Source organism: Mizuhopecten yessoensis, unplaced genomic scaffold (genome assembly GCF_002113885.1).
Source record: "Mizuhopecten yessoensis strain PY_sf001 unplaced genomic scaffold, ASM211388v2 scaffold3627, whole genome shotgun sequence".
NCBI lineage: Eukaryota > Metazoa > Mollusca > Bivalvia > Pectinida > Pectinidae > Mizuhopecten > Mizuhopecten yessoensis.
Window position 1 is genome coordinate 1,449,797 of NW_018405139.1, and position 23,552 is coordinate 1,473,348.

Below are 23,552 nucleotides of genomic sequence, written 5' to 3' on the forward strand. Positions count from 1 at the left end.
TTTGAGGATTCAAACAAAATGCAGCCATTGAGGATACACACAAAATATAGCCATTTAGGAATGACACAAAATGTTACCATTGAGGATTCACACAAAATGTAGCCATTGAGGATTCACACAAAATGTAGCCATTTAAAATTCACACAAAATGTAACTATTGAGGATTCACACAAAATGTAGCCATTGAGGATTCACACATAATGTAGCCATTGAGAATTCACACAAAATGTAGCCATTTAGGAATAACACAAAATGTTACCATTGAGGATTTACACACAATGTAACCATTGAGGACTCACACAAAATGTTACCATTGGGGATTCACATTAAATGTAACCATTGAGGATTCACACACAATATAGCCATTGAGGATACACACAAAATGTTACCATTGGGGATTCACATTAAATGTAACCATTGAGGATTCACACAAAATGTAGCCATTGAGGATTCACACAAAATGTAGCCATTTAGGAATAACAAAATGTTTACATTGAGGATTCACACAAAATGTAGCCATTGAGAATACACACAATGTAACCATTGAGGATTCACACAAAATGTTACCATTGGGGATTCACATTAAATGTAACCTTTTAGGATTCACACACAATGTAGCCATTGAGGATTCACACAAAATGTTACCATTGAGGATTCACACAAAATGTAGCCATTTAGAATTCACACAAAATATAGCCATTGAGGAATCACACAAAATGTAGCCATTGAGGATTCACACAAAATGTACCATTTAGAATTCACACAAAATGTAGCCATTGAGGATTCACACAAAATGTAGCCATGGAGGATTCACACAAAATGTAGCCATTGATTCATGAGATATTGCACAGAAAGATATTATTGAGATCTCACACATATTAAAAACAAATAACATAATTTGTTGACAGGTTGCATATCTTTATTTTGATTTTTATTACCCTACAATAGCACAGAAATAATTGAATGTATTCAAGTTTTGCTAGATACATTTTATTATATATTCTTCTATTTGTATACGGAAAAAGAGTTATATTTCATACAGAATGAGTATGCCACCTCCAATACAACAATCTCGGAACCATGGCAAGGTTGCTTCTAGATAAGACTACAAGACGTATCTATCCTAGTAGTACATTTTACCATCCTCCAATCCTTTGTTCTTTCATTTCTTGGTTGTGGAAGGGCCTGCTATAGCATTTTATTTGAAATATTCAAAATACTTATTGCTTAAAACTTCATGGATACATTTGTAGCAATTGTACAGACATCCATGGCTTTATTCTTCTCCAATTCCAGACAAATACAGGTGAAGATGATGTCAATTACAACAGTAATAAAATATACAATCTAATTGAAACCTTATCCAATATCTTATATGAAATAGGATTTTAATCACACGAATATACAAAAAAATAAATATAACTGAACGTAACAAATGGCTACTCTGGGAACGGGCAGTACTCTTAAATGGTTTAAATCATGCAAGCGGCACGTGTTAAGCAATTGTGACTATAAACTCTTAAGTAACACTGGAATGGCGGAGCAACTGTGAGATGCTCAATCAATTTAGGAAAGAAAGTTATGGATGATTGTGAAGTCGATTTGATTTCAAGTACTGGATAATGCAGATTTTGAAATTATTTAACCAAAAGATAAAACACCGCCTAAACGTGGAATACAAGGGCAAATATCTTTTTGCAAATCATTTGTAAAAATATGTTTCCAAATAATAAAGAAAACATTGATAAATTAGATTGCCTGGTTTTGAAGCTTAGTGTGAAATTCTTTTATGGAAAAGAAATGTCTGATTGTCGAATGTCATTGAAAAAAATAATGAGGTTAAGTCTTTCTGTACGTACATGTGCATGGTTATTGTACAAGATACTATTATATTGCTAAAGTTGGGACAAGATAAAAAAAAACGTATACTATTCAAAGTCAACATGAAAACAGATCAACAAAACACTATAACAAAAAATAGAAAAAAACATGTCATATGTGAAAAAAGGATAAGCAGTCTTAACGCCATATTTGGCACTTGTGATTTCTCTTGTAAGAGTAATTTGTGAACATATATAATTGAAAACCAAATGTTTGCTAGTTTCTAGACTTATAGACTTAATCTTTGTACATATGCAAAGGTAAAAAAATATGTTTGGAACAGTTTACGGAAAGGCTCATGGAACGAGAGCAACTACGCACGTGTACGTGACTTCTAGGTGTTTGAATGTGCCGTGACAGGGATCACCGAATATATGGTTGCTGGCGGTCAGCGTGCAAAGCTTCTTGCCATTTCATTGAGACATGACGTAAGATTCGGACGATTCCGCTGAACAATTAGTTGCCCTGTTGCATTAGCGTATGAGATATTTAGGACGCCACTTGTACATTCGATGGTCCTCGTTATGTGTTCGCATATTATCTCCGTGTCTTTGACTTCTGAAAAGAAAGAGAACTATCTTTAGAAAATAAGAAAATCGACTCAAAGAAAATGTCTTTACACATAAGTTGCATTCGGCGAGAACACTTGTCCGAGATGATAATAGTGTATAAGCAAACTTGGTACACGTGTAATGCATTGTATTTCTAAAGGACGCACCGGAAGCACTTCACCGTGAATTTAATAAAACAAAAATTGTCTTAGAGTCTGTTTTCTGAATTTTACTGGCCGAGTCCCTTTATTTCCGATGAACTCACATTTTTCTAAACGAAATAATGTTCTTTTTAAAATTTGGCAGGTATGATTTCTGTTGTTTCACTAGGGCAATGAATGTATCATATAAGTATGATCTTACATGTAACTTAGTATTCTGATAATTCGTATCCTCTGCAATATTAAAATACTGACAGTTGCCAGCTCTTTGCTTCACAACATACCCTATGCAGCAATGATTACTCTGGTCTCCAGGAAACATCTCTGGCACCAAGTGATGCATCCTCTAAATTCAAGGGGTTAAGCCTATTACCTGGGGTTTGTCATCACAAGATCGAAGGTTATGCTCACTCAACCTTGTGAATGATACAAGAAGACTAGTTTTGATAATTTGACGTACATCTAAAGTATGTATCGGAAGCGTAACTGTGAAATTAACAAGCATTGAGCTTGAGTCGGGCGTTGCTCCTCTATAAATTTTAAGGACAGGCATCAGCCTGGCGGTTATTCAGTGTTTCCTACCTGAAACGAATGAAATAGATAACCGCGTGGCTTCATTTTTGTCATGATATATCCCAGGCTTTTTATGCAGAGATCGTAAGAGAGCGTTACTCCTGGAATTTCGAGAGTTTTAACAGACATTGCTAAGATGTAATAAATTAAAATAACTTGAGATTAAGTATTAATGATTTAAAACGCATTTGAAAGATAACGATTAATAATTACAACACTTGCACGGTTCTGTCATGATATCAGAATTAGAACTAACGGTTTAGTTGGAAAAAAAGAAGTAAGCTGTACCTGAAGATACGAGTTGTTTAGCAGCAGTTGTGTTTACTTCGTCACTGAAACTCCTTTGTTAATTTAAGGTAGAGACCTTCAAGTTTAAACAATGAAGTATTTACAATTGAGCTGAAACCTTTAAAATCGAACTTAACAGGAAAGACGTGCACGTTGAATATTTACGTTGAACACACCTAGTGGAAGAGATCTGTGTGTTGATCGCAATGGAAAATATCAAATTAATTGATTAATAGATTTTAGCTTTAGATTAAATACAGTTCAGGTAAAAATTACTAAGCAGTGGCCAGATCATTCATGCGATTTTCATTCCTAATGGATGTAAAGAAATTTTAGAATTTAAGGTAAAGCAGTAGTCTGTCAAAGCAAAATAACACACATGTATATTTGGTTCTTTTTTAAAGAATTGGTGAAATGTTACCCAATCATACAATGACACACGATTTCTTGCGCCTAAAGGTTCAATGTCGAATTCCAATGCATTTCTTGTACACGTACATAACAGACCAAGGTAAACCGGTATATGTGCGTAATATCTTTTCATTCAGCGAATTATAATATGAATATTGGCTTGATGCACATTCGCGAAAATTTATGAATTTACAGTATATTTTCCCGGATCCCTTGGGGATTTGGCAGAAGGGATGCAGCTTGTGATATAAACATAATATACTAATTTTACCACCAGTGGTAAAGACCATGAGGGAGCGACCATCCGTTATCGTAGCAGTAGTGTTAGCGTCGGGCTTGTCGGCACCGCAGTCACATTTGCTGGTTACATTGTTGAGAGAAGCCGGACCCGCCAGGAGGGATCCCGAGAGGTAATCAAGGATAGTTTGTACTTGTCCGGTGTAATTCGACATGGATTTTTCCAACTCGGCCCTGATAAATACACAGTCTGTTCCTTCATTTTGAGAAACTCCAGATTGGAAAAGGAGATAGATGAGGACGACAACGTACATATGTCGTTCCATCTTTGCAGTATTAAATAAAATGGATGAAGTAAGTCTATTACAGATTTTATACCTAAGATTGCATGAATACAGTATTTGTTTTCAAACTATACACCCCAATCATTACTGTACTGTACTGTGCACTGTACCTCAGTTGCTAATTTGATATGTACAGTTTGTATTAGGGTAATTTATTCGGGTATTACGTCATATATTGATACACTTGTCGTTTGAAGCTCTGTTTTTTTTTTTTTTTTTTTTTTTTTTTTTTTTTTTTTTTTTTNTATCTTAATTAAATAAAATACGCCAAAACTAGAATGTGCTTTATTTTCATAATTATTACAACTATGAATAAAATATGCATATCACAGGTTTCTTTATGGCTGCCATAATACATTATATAAAAATAACATTGATAGTGCTAACGACAATTCTCGAAACTTATTTATTTCAAGCATTTTACCTTGCGTTTTGTTGAGCTGAAGAGTTTCATGCTTTGATTATATTTTTTCATATATGATAGTTATTTATCTTGACACAGCGTTATTGAGTTATACAGAGGACGGACCAACGAAAAAAACAAATATTCCCCTCCCGTGTTGATAAGTATGCGTCTTGGTTTGTTATACAAACAAATAATTATAGTTGTCAAATATAAATATTAATTTACATAGACATCAAAGCATCAAGCATTATTTAATTATTTACGTCAAATTTCAATTTTGTTAAATGGCAGCAGCGTTTATATACGATATATCAACCGAGAGAGTCGCTTTTCAAATCCAAGAACAGCTAAAGTTTGTCCTGTTAGCACTGAGAAATCAATGATAGTGTCAAAACGTTTGCAGAATGCTCGGATTTTTATTTACTTAATATTAACGTAAATGGAAATTGATTTCCACGGTATTGTATCTGCACTTGTCAACCTACTTGACATAATAATATGTTTTCAAGATAATTGATGTTTACTTTAAATTGTTTCAAACTATACTAAATGCATTGATTGGGTTTGTTGACATCCGTGTATTCAAATAATTGCGCAAACATGCTTGTGTAACAGTAAGTACTAATCTTCTTAATGAATACAAATATATGAATTAAATATGGAATTTAATCGTACATAATATATCAGGTCTACATATATGTACATGAGATAAAGTCACTAAGTATACACACTAAACCGTTTTTCGAGCTTATCATAATTCCAAGTTTTCAAAATTTTATTAAAATAAGATATTTCATCGCAGTTGACTACATGCATCAAAGTGCTACGATAGGTCTGGATCAATTACAATGTATTTTTCAAGCCTACTATATAAACAAGATAGGTTATTGAGCGTATATTAACTGACCGTTTAGTATCTATTTCAGATTTTCACGAGCATATAAATTCAATAAGTTTTTTTCGAGCGCAAAATACTCACCAGTGTTCCACAAGCGTAAAACAATTACCAGTGTGTTCTAAAAGCGTAAAATACTTTCCAGATAGTTCCACGAGCGTAAAATACTTGTCATGGTGTTCCACGAGCGTAAAATACTTGCCGTGGTGTTACACAAGCGTAAAATACTTGTCATGGTGTTCCACAAGCGTAAAATACTTGTCATGGTGTTCCACGAGCGACACTTTAATGCACTTCAAACTTATATATATATAGAGACACTTTAATGCACTTCTCACTTATATATAGAGAGACACTTTAATGCACTTCACACTTATATATATAGAGACACTTTAGTGCACTTCTCACTTATATATAGAGAGACACTTTAATGCACTTCACACTTATATATAGAGATACACTTTAATGCACTTCACATTTATATATAGAGACACTTTAATGCACTTCACACTTATATATATAGAGACACTTTGATGCACTTCACACTCATATATAGAGAGACACCTTAGTGCACTTCATACTTATATATAGAGAGACACTTCAATGCACTTCACACTTATATATATATAGACACTTTAATGCACTTCACACTTATATATAGAGACACTACTTATATATAGAGAGAGACTTTAATGCACTTCATACTTATATATAGAGAGACACTTCAATGCACTACACACTTATATATATAAAGAGACACTTAGATGCACTTTACACTTATATATATAGAGATACTTTAATGCACTTCACACTTATATATATAGAGACACTTTAATGCACTTCACACTTATGTATAGAGAGACACTTAAATGCACTTCACACTTATATATAGAGAGAGACTTTAATGCACTTCATACTTATATATAGAGAGACACTTTAATGCACTTCACACTTATATATAGAGAGACACTTAAATACACTTTACACATATATATATATAGACACTTAAATGCACTTCACACTTATATATAGAGAGAGACTTTAATGCACTTCATACTTATATATAGAGAGACACTTTAATGCACTTCACACTTATATATAGAGAGACACTTAAATACACTTTACACATATATATATATAGACACTTTAATGCACTTCACACTTATATATATAGAGAGACTTTAATGCACTTCATACTTTTATATAGAGAGACACTTTAATGCACTTCACATTTATATATATCGAGACACTTTAATGCACTTCACACTGATATATATAGAGACACTTTAATGCACTTCACACTTATATATAGAAACACTTTAATGCACTTCACACGTATATATATAGAGAGACACTTTAATGCACTTCACACTTAGATATATATATAGACACTTTAATGCACTTCACACTTATAGAGAGAGAGAGACAGTTTAATGCACTTCACACTTATATATATAGAAACACTATAATGCACTTCACACTTATATATAGAGACACTTTAATGCACTTCTCACTTATTTATATAGAGAAACACTTTAATGCACTTCACACTTATATATAGAGACACTTTAATGCACTTCTCACGTATATATATATAGAGACACTTTAATGCACTTCGCACTTATATATAGAAACACTTTAATGCCCTTCACACGTATATATATAGAGAGACACTTTAATGCGCTTCTCACTTATATATATATAGAGACACTTTAATGCACTTCGCACTTATATATAGAAACACTTTAATGCCCTTCACACGTATATATATAGAGAGACACTTAAATGCACTTCACACTTATATATAGAGACACTTTAATGCACTTCGCACTTATATATAGAAACACTTTAATGCCCTTCACACGTATATATATAGAGAGACACTTTGATGCACTTCACACTTATATATAGAAACACTTTAATGCACTCCACACGTATATATATATAGAGACACTTTAACGCACTTCACACGTATATATATATAGAGACACTTTAATGCACTTCAAACTTATACATATAGAGACACTTTAATGCACTTCACATTTATATATAGAGAGACACTTTAATGCACTTCACACTTGTATATATAGAGACACTTTGATACACTTCACACTTATATATAGAGAGACACTTCAATGCACTTCACACTTATATATTGAGAGACACTTTAATGCACTTCACACAGAGACACTTTAATGCACTTCACACTTATATATACACTTATATATATAGAGAGACACTTTAATGCACTTCACAATTATGTATAGAGAGACACTTAAATGCACTTCACACTTATATATATAGAGACACTTTAATGCACTTCACACTTATATATAGAGAGACACTTAAATACACTTTACACATATATATATATATAGACACTTTAATGCACTTGACACTTATATATATCGGGACACTTAAATGCACTTCACACTTATATATATAGAGACACTTTAATGCACTTCACACTTATATATAGAGACACTTTAATGAACTTCACACGTATATATATAGAGAGACACTTTAATGCACTTCTCACTTATATATATATAGAGACACTTTAATGCACTTCTCACTTATATATATATAGAGACACTTTAATGCACTTTACACTTAGATATATATATAGACCCTTTAATGCACTTCACACTTATATATATATAGAGACACTTTAATGCACTTCTCACTTATATATATATAGAGACACTTTAATGCACTTCTCACTTATATATATATAGAGACACTTTAATGCACTTTACACTTAGATATATATATAGACCCTTTAATGCACTTCACACTTATATATATATATAGACAATTTAATGCACTTCACACTTATATAGAGAGAGAGACAGTTTAATGCACTTCACACTTATATATATATATATAGACACTTTAATGCACCTCACACTTATATATATATATATAGACACTTTAATGCACCTCACACTTATATATATATATATAGACACTTTAATGCACCTCACACTTATATATATATATATAGACACTTTAATGCACTTCACACTTATATATTGAGAGACACTTTAATGCACTTCACACTTATATATTGAGAGACACTTTAATGCACTTCACACTTATATATAGAGAGACACTTAAATACACTTTACACATATATATATATAGACACTTTAATGCACTTGACACTTATATATATCGGGACACTTAAATGCACTTCACACTTATATATATAGAGACACTTAAATGCACTTCACACTTATATATATAGACACTTTAATGAACTTCACACGTATATATATAGAGAGACACTTTAATGCACTTCTCACTTATATATAGAGAGACACTTTAATGCACTTCACACTTATATATTGAGAGACACTTTAATGCACTTCACACTTATATATTGAGAGACACTTTAATGCACTTCACACTTATATATTGAGAGACACTTTAATGCACTTCACACTTATATATTGAGAGACACTTTAATGCACTTCACACTTATATATAGAGAGACACTTAAATACACTTTACACATATATATATATAGACACTTTAATGCACTTGACACTTATATATATCGGGACACTTAAATGCACTTCACACTTATATATAGAGAGACACTTAAATACACTTTACACATATATATATATAGACACTTTAATGCACTTGACACTTATATATATCGGGACACTTAAATGCACTTCACACTTATATATATAGACACTTTAATGCACTTCGCACGTATATATATATAGAGACACTTTAATGCACTTTACACTTAGATGTATATATAGACACTTTAATGCACTTCACACTTATTTTAATGCACTTCACACTGATATATATAGAGACACTTTAATGCACTTCATACTTATATATATATAGAGACACTTTAATGCACTTCTCACTTATATATAGAGAGACACTTTAATGCACTTCACACTTATATATAGAAAAACACTTTTATATATATATATAGACACTTTAATGCACTTGACACTTATATATATCGGGACACTTAAATGCACTTCACACTTATATATATAGACACTTTAATGCACTTCGCACGTATATATATATAGAGACACTTTAATGCACTTTACACTTAGATATATATATAGACCCTTTAATGCACTTCACACTTATATATATATAGACACTTTAATGCACTTCACACTTATTTTAATGCACTTCACACTGATATATATAGAGACACTTTAATGCACTTCACACTTATATATATAAAGAGACACTTTGATGCACTTTACACTTATATATATCGAGACGCTTTAATGCATTCACACTTATATATAGAGAGACACTTCAATGCACTTCACACTTATATATATTGAGAGACACTTTAATGCACTTCACACTTATATATATAAAGAGATACTTTGATGCAGTTTACACTTATATATATAGAGACACTTTAATGCACTTCACACTTATGTATAGAGAGACACTTAAATGCACTTCACACTTATATATAGAGAGACACTTTAATGCACTTCACACTAATATATAGAGAGACACTTAAATACACTTTACACATATATATATATATATACACTTTAATGCATTTCACACTTATATATAGAGAGACACATAAATGCACTTCACACTTATATATATATAGAGACACTTTAATGCACTTCACACGTATATATATATAGAAACACTTTAATGCACTTCACACTTATATATATATAGAGACACTTTAATGCACTTCACACTTAGATATATATATAGACACTTTAATGCACTCCACACTTATATATATATATAGACACTTTAATGCACTTCACACTTATATATATAGAGAGACACTTTAATGCACTTCACACTTATATATAGAAAAACACTTTAATACACTTCACACTTATATATAGAGAGACACTTTAATGCACTTCACACTTATATATAGAAAAACACTTTAATACACTTCACACTTATATATAGAGAGACACTTTAATGCACTTCACACTTATATATATAGAGAGACACTTTAATGCACTTCACACTTATATATATATATATATATAGACACTTTAATGTACTTCAACTTATATATATAGAGACACTTTAATGCATTTCAAACTTATACATATAGACACTTTAATGCACTTCACACTTATATATATAGAGACACTTAAATACACTTTACACTTATATATAGAGAGACACTTTAATACACTTCACACTTATATATATAGAGACACTTTAGTGCACTTCACACATATATATAGAAACACTTTAATGCACTTCACAATTATATATATAGAAGTACTTTAATGCAATTCACACTTATATAGAGAGAGACACTTTAATGCACTGCACACTTATATATATAGAAGGACTTTAATGCAATTCACACTTATATATAGAGAGACACTTTAATGCACTTCACACTTATATATAGAAAAACACTTTAATACACTTCACACTTATATATAGAGAGACACTTTAATGCACTTCACACTTATATATATAGAAGTACTTTAATGCAATTCACACTTACATATAGAGAGACACTTAATTCACTTTACACTTGTATACGATAAAGTATCTAAGTGTAATGCACACTGCTATGTATATATTCCCCTAAGTCTACAAATGTATAAAAATATTAACTTAAACCTTATTGAATAATGCACTTGTATGAAATGAGATACCTAACTGCACTACGTGATTGAATACCAATATGACGTCTTTGGTAAAGACTATCAATGGGGTTTTCTTGCATATGTACGAGTAAACATACGATTGAAAACCAGTCGTGTGGGAATCTCGAATCCTAATTTTTAGGAAATGCACGTATATTGGTATACCGATTTTGTCAACAAATGGTTAATAAACATTCAACGTAAACAGTCATACTCACATTATTATCACAATCTAATTTAAGATTTGACAGAGTTCAAGTTTTGTGGAACAAAAATGTAATGGATTCGCCACCATGTGCTGAGCGAATGACACATGTCAACACTTGGAGGGGAACCTTCAGAAGTATTTCGAGGAGGTTATACTCGTGTTCAAGTGCAGTCTAGGGTATAGAAATCACATGTTAATTGACATAGCCGTTTCCATTATTTGCTAACAGAAACATGTCAGTCGCGTCGACTAGACTTGTTTGCAAACTCGTTGTAAATCAAACTTATGATGTGCATAATATTTGTTTTCCCACAGTAAAATATTAAATCTTTCTTCAAACAAATTCTGACATCAGCAGATCAATACAAGGAATTTTGTTCATGTATTTTATCAAACCGCTGTATGATAATAGCATAATTGAACCTAGATTAAATATAAAAGCAGCATATAGCTGCAGGTACTGTACGTAGCTCAGAGGTCCGATTTATCTTGTTTTGAATTTTATATCGACCATTTTACATATAGGACCAGTTTATGTATCGGACCATTTTGCTACGCACGCTTCCCGCAGTTAACACCATGCAGACAAGCACTGTATGCTCAGGGAGATAATTTGAAAATGTATCATTTTGTTATAAATGTCCAATTACATGTAAATGCGAAGACAGAATGCTCCTTTTCCATCTCTTAAACTGCTACGCTAAAGATGAAATTTATCCGAAGACGTAATGCATTTGTGTAATATCTGACGTCATATATAATATTACTTATGTAACACCTATTCTTTACAACCATGTATAATCCTGCAAAAGGCAAAACAATATGACAAACATGTGATCTTGTAGAATAAAGCCACCTCAAAGGGGAGATTTGGATATATAACGTAATGTTAACAATCTTCAAATCAAATAACTGTTTGTTCATGGTTTGCATCCTCACAGCAGCTAAGGACATGGGATGATGGTGACAGTTAATGGCCATTGTATGGTGTCATCTTACTGAAATATCATAACTTGGAGGCAGTAGCATGACGGTTCTCTGTATCACAACATTTTGACAATGTGCTTACCATAATAGTGACAGCCGATACGTATTGGTTTCTTCAGTGACCTCGTATCGCATGATACATTAGTCGCCTCATACGATCATTGGGATACAGCTGGTCTGTTCTAATCGAATAACGTTGTGTCCAAAAGTTTCATTTTTAACATTATAATAAAACTTTATTACAGGAGATCTTCTTAAAACACAATCTATAATTTATGTATATTAATATACTCATATTTTGTGTGTTTATCTGCAAAACGTATTCTAAGGCTGAAATTAATTAACAACTTTTTACAAATCGAAAATATATCTTTTTCCCTGTTTTGACACCGAATTTTTCACTTAAAACATTGACAGCACTCCAGTTGGTCATTACAATCTATTATCAAATTGGTCATATGGCACAGTGAATATTTACTTTGTTATACTTTCTGCATCAACCCATCGATTTTTCTTTATTTTGTTTTTTCTAGCGATTACCTAAAAGTATTTACTCTACATGTTATGAACAAATCAATTTAATCTGTTAAAATTAATAGATAAAGATGAGTATAATTGATTTTGAATTCCAGAATTACCCAACGTGTTATGCTCATATTTTAAGCTGCTCTGCCATATCGGCTATAAATGTGTGATACAATACATTTTAATTTTTATACTAGGATTAATATTGAGATTGTTCGATTCAAACCGTCTGTGTTAAAATGTAACGTGTCAGAACTGCTAACAAGATCGACTATTGGACATGATTAGTTCGTCTATTTTTCACTTAATAATGGAATGGTCACTTGTTTAAACTGGCACGAAAAAGCAGTTAGTAAATAACTTAATATATGATTCAAGGACGTAGGTAGCCTTTGTGTCGATCGTCTGTACATAAATGTCAGAACATGAGTGGAGCGTTATACGTCATATATCAACCTATCTATAGTTTCTCATTGTCTTGTGTTATATTTATACATGACCCATGCACAGTATGTGCAGTAACTGACATGTATTTTTCCATTTTATTAAATCTGTAGCGAAGCGAGACTTGGCCAGGTAACTCCTTGTGACCGAATCAGACTCAATTTGATAGAGCATCCTCTAGATTTCTACAGTTTTTAATCCTCGTCTGAGCTAGAGCATTTTAATTTGTTCCTCCTATTACAAATCAGTTAAACAAATAAGACAACCTAATACCTGAGCCAATACTGGTCATTTGAACCAAATCATTTGTATATGATGACGTTTGTAACATCGACCTTCGCTCCACCTCACAAATACACATTTTGCTACCAGATATATATTTTAGGAGTATATCCTGAAGCTACTATATCACGTAAATAAACGATTGCTGCAATAAGGCATTCTTAAGCAAATTTGACCGATATCTCCGATCGACATTTTATTTGACTCGCACATCAATGCGATTATATAGTTAAATGTAACATTATCTTTATATTTTTGTCCCCTGGTCAGATAAAGTCTAAAGTGCCACTTTCCACGTTCCTGATGCCGCTTTTCCTGTCGTCATGCCAATATATCGAACATCTATCGGTTTTCGATCCCTCAGAGACATCAGAAACTGCCAGTCTCCAACTTTAGTTTCGTACCAAACGGAGACAACTCCCCTTGGCCAACTGACGATAAACGACCTAAACTCGTTACAGTCGGCTGGGGAAGACGGTTTCTTGACGTAGTTGTATCGGTTCTTCCCACGTCGAATGACGGATATTGTATTACCATACCCACCTATGATAACTTCGTACATGGTACACGTGTCAGTATCCTTGGATAAAAGTGCGACGTAGATATCACTACATGCTTTTACACTAAATGTAATGGACGTTTGTTGTCCCATTTTGTACTGATAGTCTGTCAGATGCGTGTAGTAATAGTTGGGTCCTTTTTGCTTGCGCGTCTCAAATTGGATATCTTGTAAAGTATCTGGGAAAAAAATAAGAAAAATGTATGCTATTTATGTATCATAATATGTTCGAACCAATGTGAAAAAGACAATCCTATATACGAAGTATTGCTTTTCATTGTGTTTAATTGAAGACACGTGAACATATTGAAATAAATGTTAATTATCATTTTAGTTGTTTATGCGACAAGAAAATCGTGTTCCAAAAGTGAAAGGCTGATGAATATGAACGTTGCATGTCTTACAGCTGTAACATCACTATTCATCACACACACGTACCCTGCTTTCCTACAGTAAATATCAAGAAAAACCCGTTTTCCCTCTGTATACAAAACACCTAAATTTGCTGAACATAATCATGTCAAGAGATAGCTTTTTTTTAATGAAGTATTTTATATGACATAATTACCGGTTATATTTTTTTGGGGAATTATACATGTTGAAAGAGATTATATTATTTTAAGCGAGTATGAAAAATAGAAATGTTTTACAGCTATGCAAATTAACATGTCCAAATGGGAATTCTCTCATTAGTAATGCTATTTCGCATGATTTTTCTTCAATAAAAAAAATACTTCTTTATTGAAATACTGTGATACTTGGTATCAAAACATTAGTTGGAACATGTTGCACACGACGGTGACATACTTTTATAGTAATTGAGTCACTGAAATGCTCTAGGAGGAATTGTTTTACCCCACCTTTAGTGTAAGTCAATGAGGTCCCATTTGTCATTAAGTGAATTCTGAAACTAACTTTTCCTGATTTAAGCTTCCTATACCCATACCTTTTTGTATTTATCTTGTTTTGAAATTCGAAGCGGGGGCCGAGGCTAATGTTAAATCTCCATAGGCGTTGACCCTACCTTTAAAGACAAATGAACGTGTGTCATACTAAGTAATAACATGACTACCTTGATTTTCGCCGACATTCTGGTTGAACCTCCAAGTACTCGACGCCCATGAGCCAGTCGTAACTCCAACATATCTTATCGGTCTAGGATTAGGATCCTTCCAACTCAGAATTTTCAGCCACTTTCCTAGACGACATTTTCTAACAAGAGAAATTACTCCATTGTCCCAATGTATCTGAAAGGCCCTGAATGCCGAACAGTCCAGCATGCCGCCGTGACTTCTAATCATGGTCATACCACCTTTATATTTACGAATAACAGTCTCATAGTTGTCCATTCCGCTAATCACCACTTCATACAACTGGTAATTGTCCATTGGACCTGACATCAACGCTACTTGTGCACCGGTACAGGTCTTCACCGAAAACTCGAAATACGATGAGTTGCCAATGGAGTAGCCACATGATTGAAGCTCCGTATAACCGTACCATCCATCGTCTGATGGCTTCGCCTTTGGAATCTGGATGGTTATTTGCTTCGCTGCAATATTGTAAGAGAGTATTTAATTATCTTTCAGAATATTTTATTGTTTAATACATGTGTTTCATATATGTTTTAAAAAAAAACCCAGGAAATCCTAATTTGCTTTTAAAGGACAGAAGGGCCTAGTACAAGTGTTCTACCGTAACACATGAACATCATATGTTTGTATATAAAATGCCGTTTATTTTTCCTTTCGTTGCATGTTGGTACGTTTGTAAACGAATGTAATCACCAAAATGGTCCCGAATAAGATTTCCTCTGTAATTTGTTAAGTTCCTGTCGGTGCGCGATTTGATTTTCTTATTTTTTGGCAATTAAAGCTTCTAACCATTTACAATACATGTACCTAACTTTAAAATGAATGTATCGCTTACTCGTCGCCTCTTAAGAGCATGCAGTGGGACACAGGAGAGGCCAAAATGATAAAAATAGTACAATTAACCACAATTACTTCAAGCACAGTCTATTAGTTTTTATTGTTTACGAGAAAAAAATGACTTCTAAACTTTAAACTTTCGCATTTATCGAAATAAATCATCGAAAATAAGGTACCTTGTTATCAATGTTTTTTAAATTGTTTTTTAATGCTTATAAATATAACGTGAACATTTTAAAATAAATATTATTGTTTTTGAGAAGACATTATCTTCTTAACATCCAACTCACGCCTTTATGGAAATACATTATCGAAAATAAGGTCCTTTGTTGTTTGATACAAATGTGTTTTAAATTGTTTCTTACTGCTTACACTGTATACATATTATGTGAACAGTTTTCAATATTTCCATCGCGATTACATTTTTCCACATGCAGCATTAAGTTAATAGTTTATGATGAATAAGACAACATTACGACTTGATGATGACTTCTTGACGATAAAATTAATAAAACTGTAATAAGTGGAAATAAAATACACATATATCAACATAAATTGATTCTTTGATAATCATATACAACTAACACATAATACAATAATGTACTATGTCTACATAGCAGAATGTATTGCCTTACTGGCATTTTACATGATTGAAACTTATCGTTTTTGTTCATTTTTGAAATGTAAACTCGACAGAGAATATATTTTATAATAAATTAAATTTGTGAACTTTCAATTTAGGTTTACCTGAACAAGTTTCGAGAGCTCTAAATACAAAGATGAAGACGACTGCAGCAACATAGGAAATGTAATATTCCATTTTGTGATTTTCAAGTGACTCAAACTTCAACGAACGCCGTAAGTGTTCCTACATATAATTCTTTGCATAGTTTTTGTAGGTTGTGTGCATATTTGATTTGTGTTCACAAGTAGATGAAGCTCGTGTGAATCTCATTATCTTCGGCAGGATTTATTCATGTTACTGGAAGTGTTGACTGTAAACTTTAACTTGTCACATAACTTGTATTATTTATGCAGTAAGGTTAATTCAGCTACGACACAGTTCAAGTCGGCGCACTTTATGTAATCAGGTATGCACATCATGTACAATATACATGTCTGCGTTCCGGAAACATGGATATCAGAACGCTGCAGATAATTAAATTTAAATCAATACAGACTCCCATGTAGGCTTAAATTGGGAAAAGTTGAAGCGGAAAATTATTTCACAAAAGAACGAAATTATTAAAAAAAAACACACTCAAATATTAAAATCGAAATTATGTTTATACTCGCCCTTTTTTGGTCCCGTTACATCGGTTTGTTTTGCAATTCGTTTTACTGTGAATTTGATTAATTAGCTAACAAATAATTGCGGACATCTTTAAAGAGAAAAATAGACTGCGAAAATAGTTTTTTCAGCATGATTCAATCTGCGCGGATATGATGTAGTAAAACGTATCTGGAAAAATAGGCAAAATATAATTTTCAACAATTCTTTTAATTTGAATATGGGCATAATGCTGTTAAACATTCGGATTTGTAGGCATGCCAAGTAGTCTTCGCCTGAAAACTGAAACATCAAAAGGGTCATATAATAAAGACAATAAATCAAACAGAACACCTTATCTATGCTTTACACATTAATATATATATAATGTTTAAAGGGTGATATAAACTGTACGAGGGTTAATTACGGTTAACATAATTATGTTCTCGATATGTATTTTTGTCGCATACATGTGCGTTACATTATGTATCTAGTGCACCACCTGACCACCCGATGTAATTTGATGACCGATAACCTACAAATACAATCTCAGATTGAAACCACAATATTGCTCCACGAAATGAAAAATAAACACAGTTACTAGTTATAAAAGATATAAACGTTTCTACGTTATTGAACAGTGGTAAAGTTATATTAACGTTTTCTATTCATGTGTTTCCTATCCATATCAACGGAATCATTGAGCTCACGTATTTGACAACAGTCAACAGACTTTGAATATCATATTTACTGCTTCGTGTTATCCTATTGCAGGTATGTCTGTGTTGATGACGATAAGAATTCATTTTTAAGTACTTATAATGCACCTGATTGCATACAAATCATGGTATAATAAAAAGGTGACTCTCAATCTTGATATTGACATTACTTTAAGATAAAATATTGACAATTATTTATCCCGATCTAATCATGCTAGGACACACTGAGTGTAAGGTAACAAGGTTGGAATTTTTATATAATTAAGAAATACATTATACCTCAATGTATTGATCAAGTTATAACCAGCATTACCAAAATACATTCTTAAGGTTTTGTAAAAGGAGACATTCTGGAAAGATTTATTTTTTCATCTATATTATGTTTTCATATAATTTGGCTTTCATTTACAAGATTGTTGTTGCCCCAAATAGAGGTTGTAAAGTCCCAACTAGGTGAACACATTTATTTTGATTCTATAGCACAAAAAGTAAGATTGAATAATATTTATTCTTACCCTTGCAGGTCAGGGACCGCAAACATATACCTGCTGTTATCCACTACATGTAAATAAAGGTGGCGTATGGGTGTTCCATGCAAATTTCGGGAATGTCTATTGTGTCCTCAATTAGGTGACTCGTAATTACGCAACCAAAATAAAACAACTGCGCCCATTGCAATATTTTGGGTCTCCCGGCCCTCTATTTTTCTACCAATATTTCCGTTTTTAACGCAATACTTAACATGTGGCCTTATAGTTGAGTGTTTGCCCACGAGAAGAAGGCAATTGTAAAAGGCAAATACCTCCTGACTGATAAAACGCAAAGGCGTTTAAATGGTATTTACTGTCATTTTCTTGACTTTCTGCTTTAAACGGATGCTGTAAGGTCAGACCGTTGTCAGTATAACGTGACCGGATGAAGTGCCATGCTACTGTGTCCAGGTTATGATATTTCGGTAAGATGCCATTTTGAAGTGGCCCTTAATTTGTCCTATCAACGTATGACCCTAGCTTTTGCGAGGATTTAAAGTCCAAACAAACTAAACCACACGAGGTTGATTCCATTTGCGTACAGATAACCTTCGGATATGACTACACATTTCATAGCAGGTGAAATGTGTATTACCTCCAGGATGTTTCAACGCCGAAGGCAGAACAGGTGAACCCAATATGACCATACACCAATCACATATCAGATAGGACACTTTAGCATACTACCGTATAACAAAGTTTCCTTGTTTCAAATTGCACGTGTGTTTTGTTTGTTCGTTTGTTTGTATGGGATTTAACGTCCTAACAGCAGATAGAGTTACTGTATAGCGGTTATATTTCGCGTTGGTTATATTTGCGCCATATTGGCGTTTTGACTAATATCCGCGAATTCTAAACACCAGCGCAATCATCGAAAATGTAAACTCTTTTACGGAGCTTATCACAACATGTCGAAAATACTTATAACCCAACGCTATTATGCAAGCTTAAATGAACTGAAATTACATTATCACCGGACAACTATTTATGTGTAAACAGTAGGTGATTAATTGATTACAGTTTACTTCTACAAAGGTACATACTCATTTGATTTTCTTTAGAGTGAAGTCACTGGCGGTTGAAGATGATCGGGATCAGTGTTTTCAAACGGTTTACCTGTATTTTCCCCTTTAACCCTTAATGACCGTCAAAATACTTTGCACGACACATGGGATTCGGGTGCACAGTGAAACCTAAACCCCGCGAATATGTACTGAATATTAAACCGCGAAATACAGTATATGAAGACGAATGCCTAAGCAGACACCACCGAAAAGAATACCAGGGAAATTGAGAAAAGAAATAAATAAATACAAAGGGTTGCATTGGAGAGGCAGATAAATTCTTATTTCTTCAATGTCCCCTTACACGAAGTAGGAGACACATACGAAAACTTCTGACTCTGTAGACATACCATTCAGTCGAATGCAGCAGGCCAATTATTTCACCGAACTTGTGGTAGTAATATTGCATATGCTAAATACAAGCAAGTGTGTACTATTACCCTGAAAAAAAAGAACCCATGGAAGGTTATTCAATTACCTATTACATTTGTATGATGTGACTATGTTTTACTATAGGATAATTACATCGCTATGCCATAACACAAAACGAATGAAAACCCACGTGCAAATGAAAAGTCCTGGAAGAATAGTTTAGCTATTATTAACTGTGCACCAAACGCTGGTTCCTTGCACGAAGAGTGTTGCTAACATATTTTTTATTCATATCTATAGAGACCATTTCTTTCCTTAAGCTTCTTTATTACACAATCGGAGAATAGACAATTTTTGCACATAATTTATACTTATTTATGTTAGTGTTGTCTCATGTTTTCAAACGTATGTCTGTATGCAAATTTATTTATTTATGTTATAATTTTTGTGTAGATGAATGTATATATATATATATTTTAAATTATCATTACTATAAATTCAATGACACTATAATCGTTGATTAAGATAAATGTATTTTTTACCAATCACAAGTATAGATCACACATGACCGTCTTTAGATTGAATATATTGTTTGTATACAGAAACAAATGGCAAAACTAAATGCAATTTGATTTGTTTTAAAAATACTCAGGTTTAACCATTATTTAATCATTTTACAGAACGATACATCCACTACTCACTGACGAAGTTTGCTTTTAAGCATTTCAATGTGAATGAAATGATGTTTCCTTCAAGATTTTTAAAGTGGTATAGACAAAATCATAACAAAGGAAGAAATTGCGTTATATTTCTTTGCGAATTTAGTATATAAAAAGTACTTTGTAACTTAAAACGAAAAAATACTGACTCGATCATTACATATTTTCATTTCATATCATGTTAAAGTTGGCAACGCTTGCGGTGCTGATTGTTTTAGCTTATTCCGCGTTTGATCACACTACGTAATCTATTTGGCACCAGACTTGCTAACGCGAAAACTCTTAGATCGGGAATTGTTTAAAAAGTGGAAACACAAAAACTTCTATAAGCGAAGAGTTTAAAAATAAGACTACCAAATCTTCTTCACCACGAATGGTTTAAAAATTGGAAACACAAAAAGTTTTATACGCGAATAGTTTAAAAAATACACTACCAAAATCTTCTACACCACGAATGGTTTAAAAATTGGAAATGCAAAAACTTCTACCCCGCATTTGGTTTAAACAGTGAAAGGCAAACAGTTCTACATCATGAAGGGTTTAGACAATAGAAACAAGAAAAACTCTACACCTGAAATGATTTGGAAAAAAAATGAAACGCGTCTACTCAGCGAATAGTTTAAAAATACAAAAATGCGGAAAACCTCTACAAGGGAAAAGGTTTCCAATAATGGAAACGCAAAATCTTCTACACTGCTCATGGGTTTAAAAATGTAAATGCAAAACATTCTACAACGGAAAAAGTTCTCAAAAAATGGAAATGCGAAAACTTCTGCAAATATTTGAAAAACGGGAAAGTGAAAATATTGTTTATTAATAACATATTAAGATAATATAATCGAAAACAATATATAAAACTTTTTTTTCTGAAGAGCTCGTGGCTACTTCGGCAGGAGGCCACGCCCCCAAACAGATCTTTCACCAGAAGAAACGTTAATTAATAAGCAGCAAGAAGGTCATACCCGACAAACCAATCAGAGACCCTCCCGTTCGGCCACAACCTTCACGGTGCCCGCGGCGTAGGTGTAACTTTGAACATATCCCAGACTCGTGTAGACAAGAAACATTCTTCTTTGCTGCAAACGGAAGACAGTGTAGTGGATGTGATATGAATATTTGTGAGGAGCGAAACCTTAATACAAGAAGTCCTTCATCAAAAGTTCAGGTAACTTGAGGAAGAGGTCCTATCCGTGATTCCATTGGAGTGAGAAGACAGGTTGGTAGGACACAGCCTTCTAGAAGTCGGAATAGCAATAGTCGTGACCATCACTTAAGGAATCAAAATGATTTTCGCAACAATGAACTTTTTAATGCTGGTTTACAAAACATAAGGAATTCACAATCTCTTACTGAGAGAAGTTTTTCGAGTAGACTTCCGTCAGGATTAGATTTGTTAATGTCACAATTGTCAGGACAGGATTTACCTGGTTCAATTCTGGGAATAATCAGGACTTTGGAACAAGCAGAGGATCTAGAAGACGATTTTCGAGACAGTCACCTTGGTTGCAGAGTAGTCAAAACCAAGCCCCTGTGAGTAATAACGCTCTGGCAATTCTTCAGGAGCTCATGTAACACACTTATTAGACTTTAAACACTATATTGATTTACGTTGCTCATATTTTTGTACCCCAAATAAATGTTACGGGGTTGAAGGGTTGGTAAGGGGTCATACCGATTTTTCAGTGTTTCTATTTATTAATAAGTCCCCAAAACATAGTTTGTTAACATATTTCTTCCTATCCAAGTTTACGTGGACAATACAAAAATATAGTTAGATGCATGCTTTGTGATCCGACGTGAGCTCAACACGTTCAACAGACATTGCTGATCACATATTCATAGAATTTGTCAGAGACGACCACTATATCATCTCTGTTTGCAACCCTAATGTATTAACACAATCGGGACAAAAAATGGCCGCAAATCCTTCAGATATGTTCATGCCCATTATATATGGCTCCAATTCGATGAAACGTCCTGCTTTTGTTTTTTTCTTTTTTTTCCCTTCTGATTGGCAGTAACTTTGTAATAGGGGTATATACGTTATGTAGGACAATCCGGGTTCAACTTTTTCTAGTTGGCTAAATGGATGTAAGACTTTGTTCATACAAAGGGAGAAATAAACATTTGGTATACTTCACACTAAACGACAGACTTTTAAGTTAAGCTTGTAGGATTCAAGATGGCCACCGTGACTTCTGTCTCTCAGGTACATTGATTTTTGAAAGTCGAGATTCACTTCTCGGATTTAAATGTCAATTTTATTATACATCATTTGTTCTTGATTAGGTAGGCTGAGGGACATGTAGTTTAGTTTGTTAAAAATATATTTAGACCCCTTTATATAAAGTCATTCTTTAACATTTTTTTAGTATCATATTTCCTGATCATCAAGATAATTTCAAGTGTCTCAAATAACCTTCACAACATCAACACCGATACTTGATGTGATTTCATAATAACTTTTCACGAAATAAACAACCATATAAATAGTCTGTGACATATCTTATGCTTCGGCAATACTTGTGTATCAGGAAGCAGAAA

General features: G+C 33.1%; 1 protein-coding gene across 1 annotated transcript; it reads right to left on the bottom strand.

The window, feature by feature from the left end:
• Positions 1-14,008: 14,008 nt before the first annotated feature.
• Positions 14,009-17,230, bottom strand: LOC110447826. The gene is made up of 3 exons (XM_021493765.1): positions 17,082-17,230; positions 15,476-15,955; positions 14,009-14,582 (listed from the first exon to the last, which is right to left on the bottom strand). Exons 1-3 carry the CDS (start codon positions 17,152-17,154, stop codon positions 14,122-14,124), a joined length of 1,014 nt encoding a protein of 337 aa, XP_021349440.1. The 5' UTR covers positions 17,155-17,230; the 3' UTR covers positions 14,009-14,121.
• Between the last annotated feature and the right edge of the window lie 6,322 nt (positions 17,231-23,552).

Excerpts from the sequence above, each read along its gene's own strand:
- LOC110447826 (XM_021493765.1), bottom strand. The coding sequence starts at position 17,154 with ATGGAATATTACATTTCCTATGTTGCTGCAGTCGTCTTCATCTTTGTA. Across the intron at positions 15,956-17,081 it reads AGCTCTCGAAACTTGTTCAG|CGAAGCAAATAACCATCCAG; the intron begins GTAAACCTAAAT and ends ACAATATTGCAG. Across the intron at positions 14,583-15,475 it reads GAATGTCGGCGAAAATCAAG|ATACTTTACAAGATATCCAA; the intron begins GTAGTCATGTTA and ends TTTTTTTCCCAG.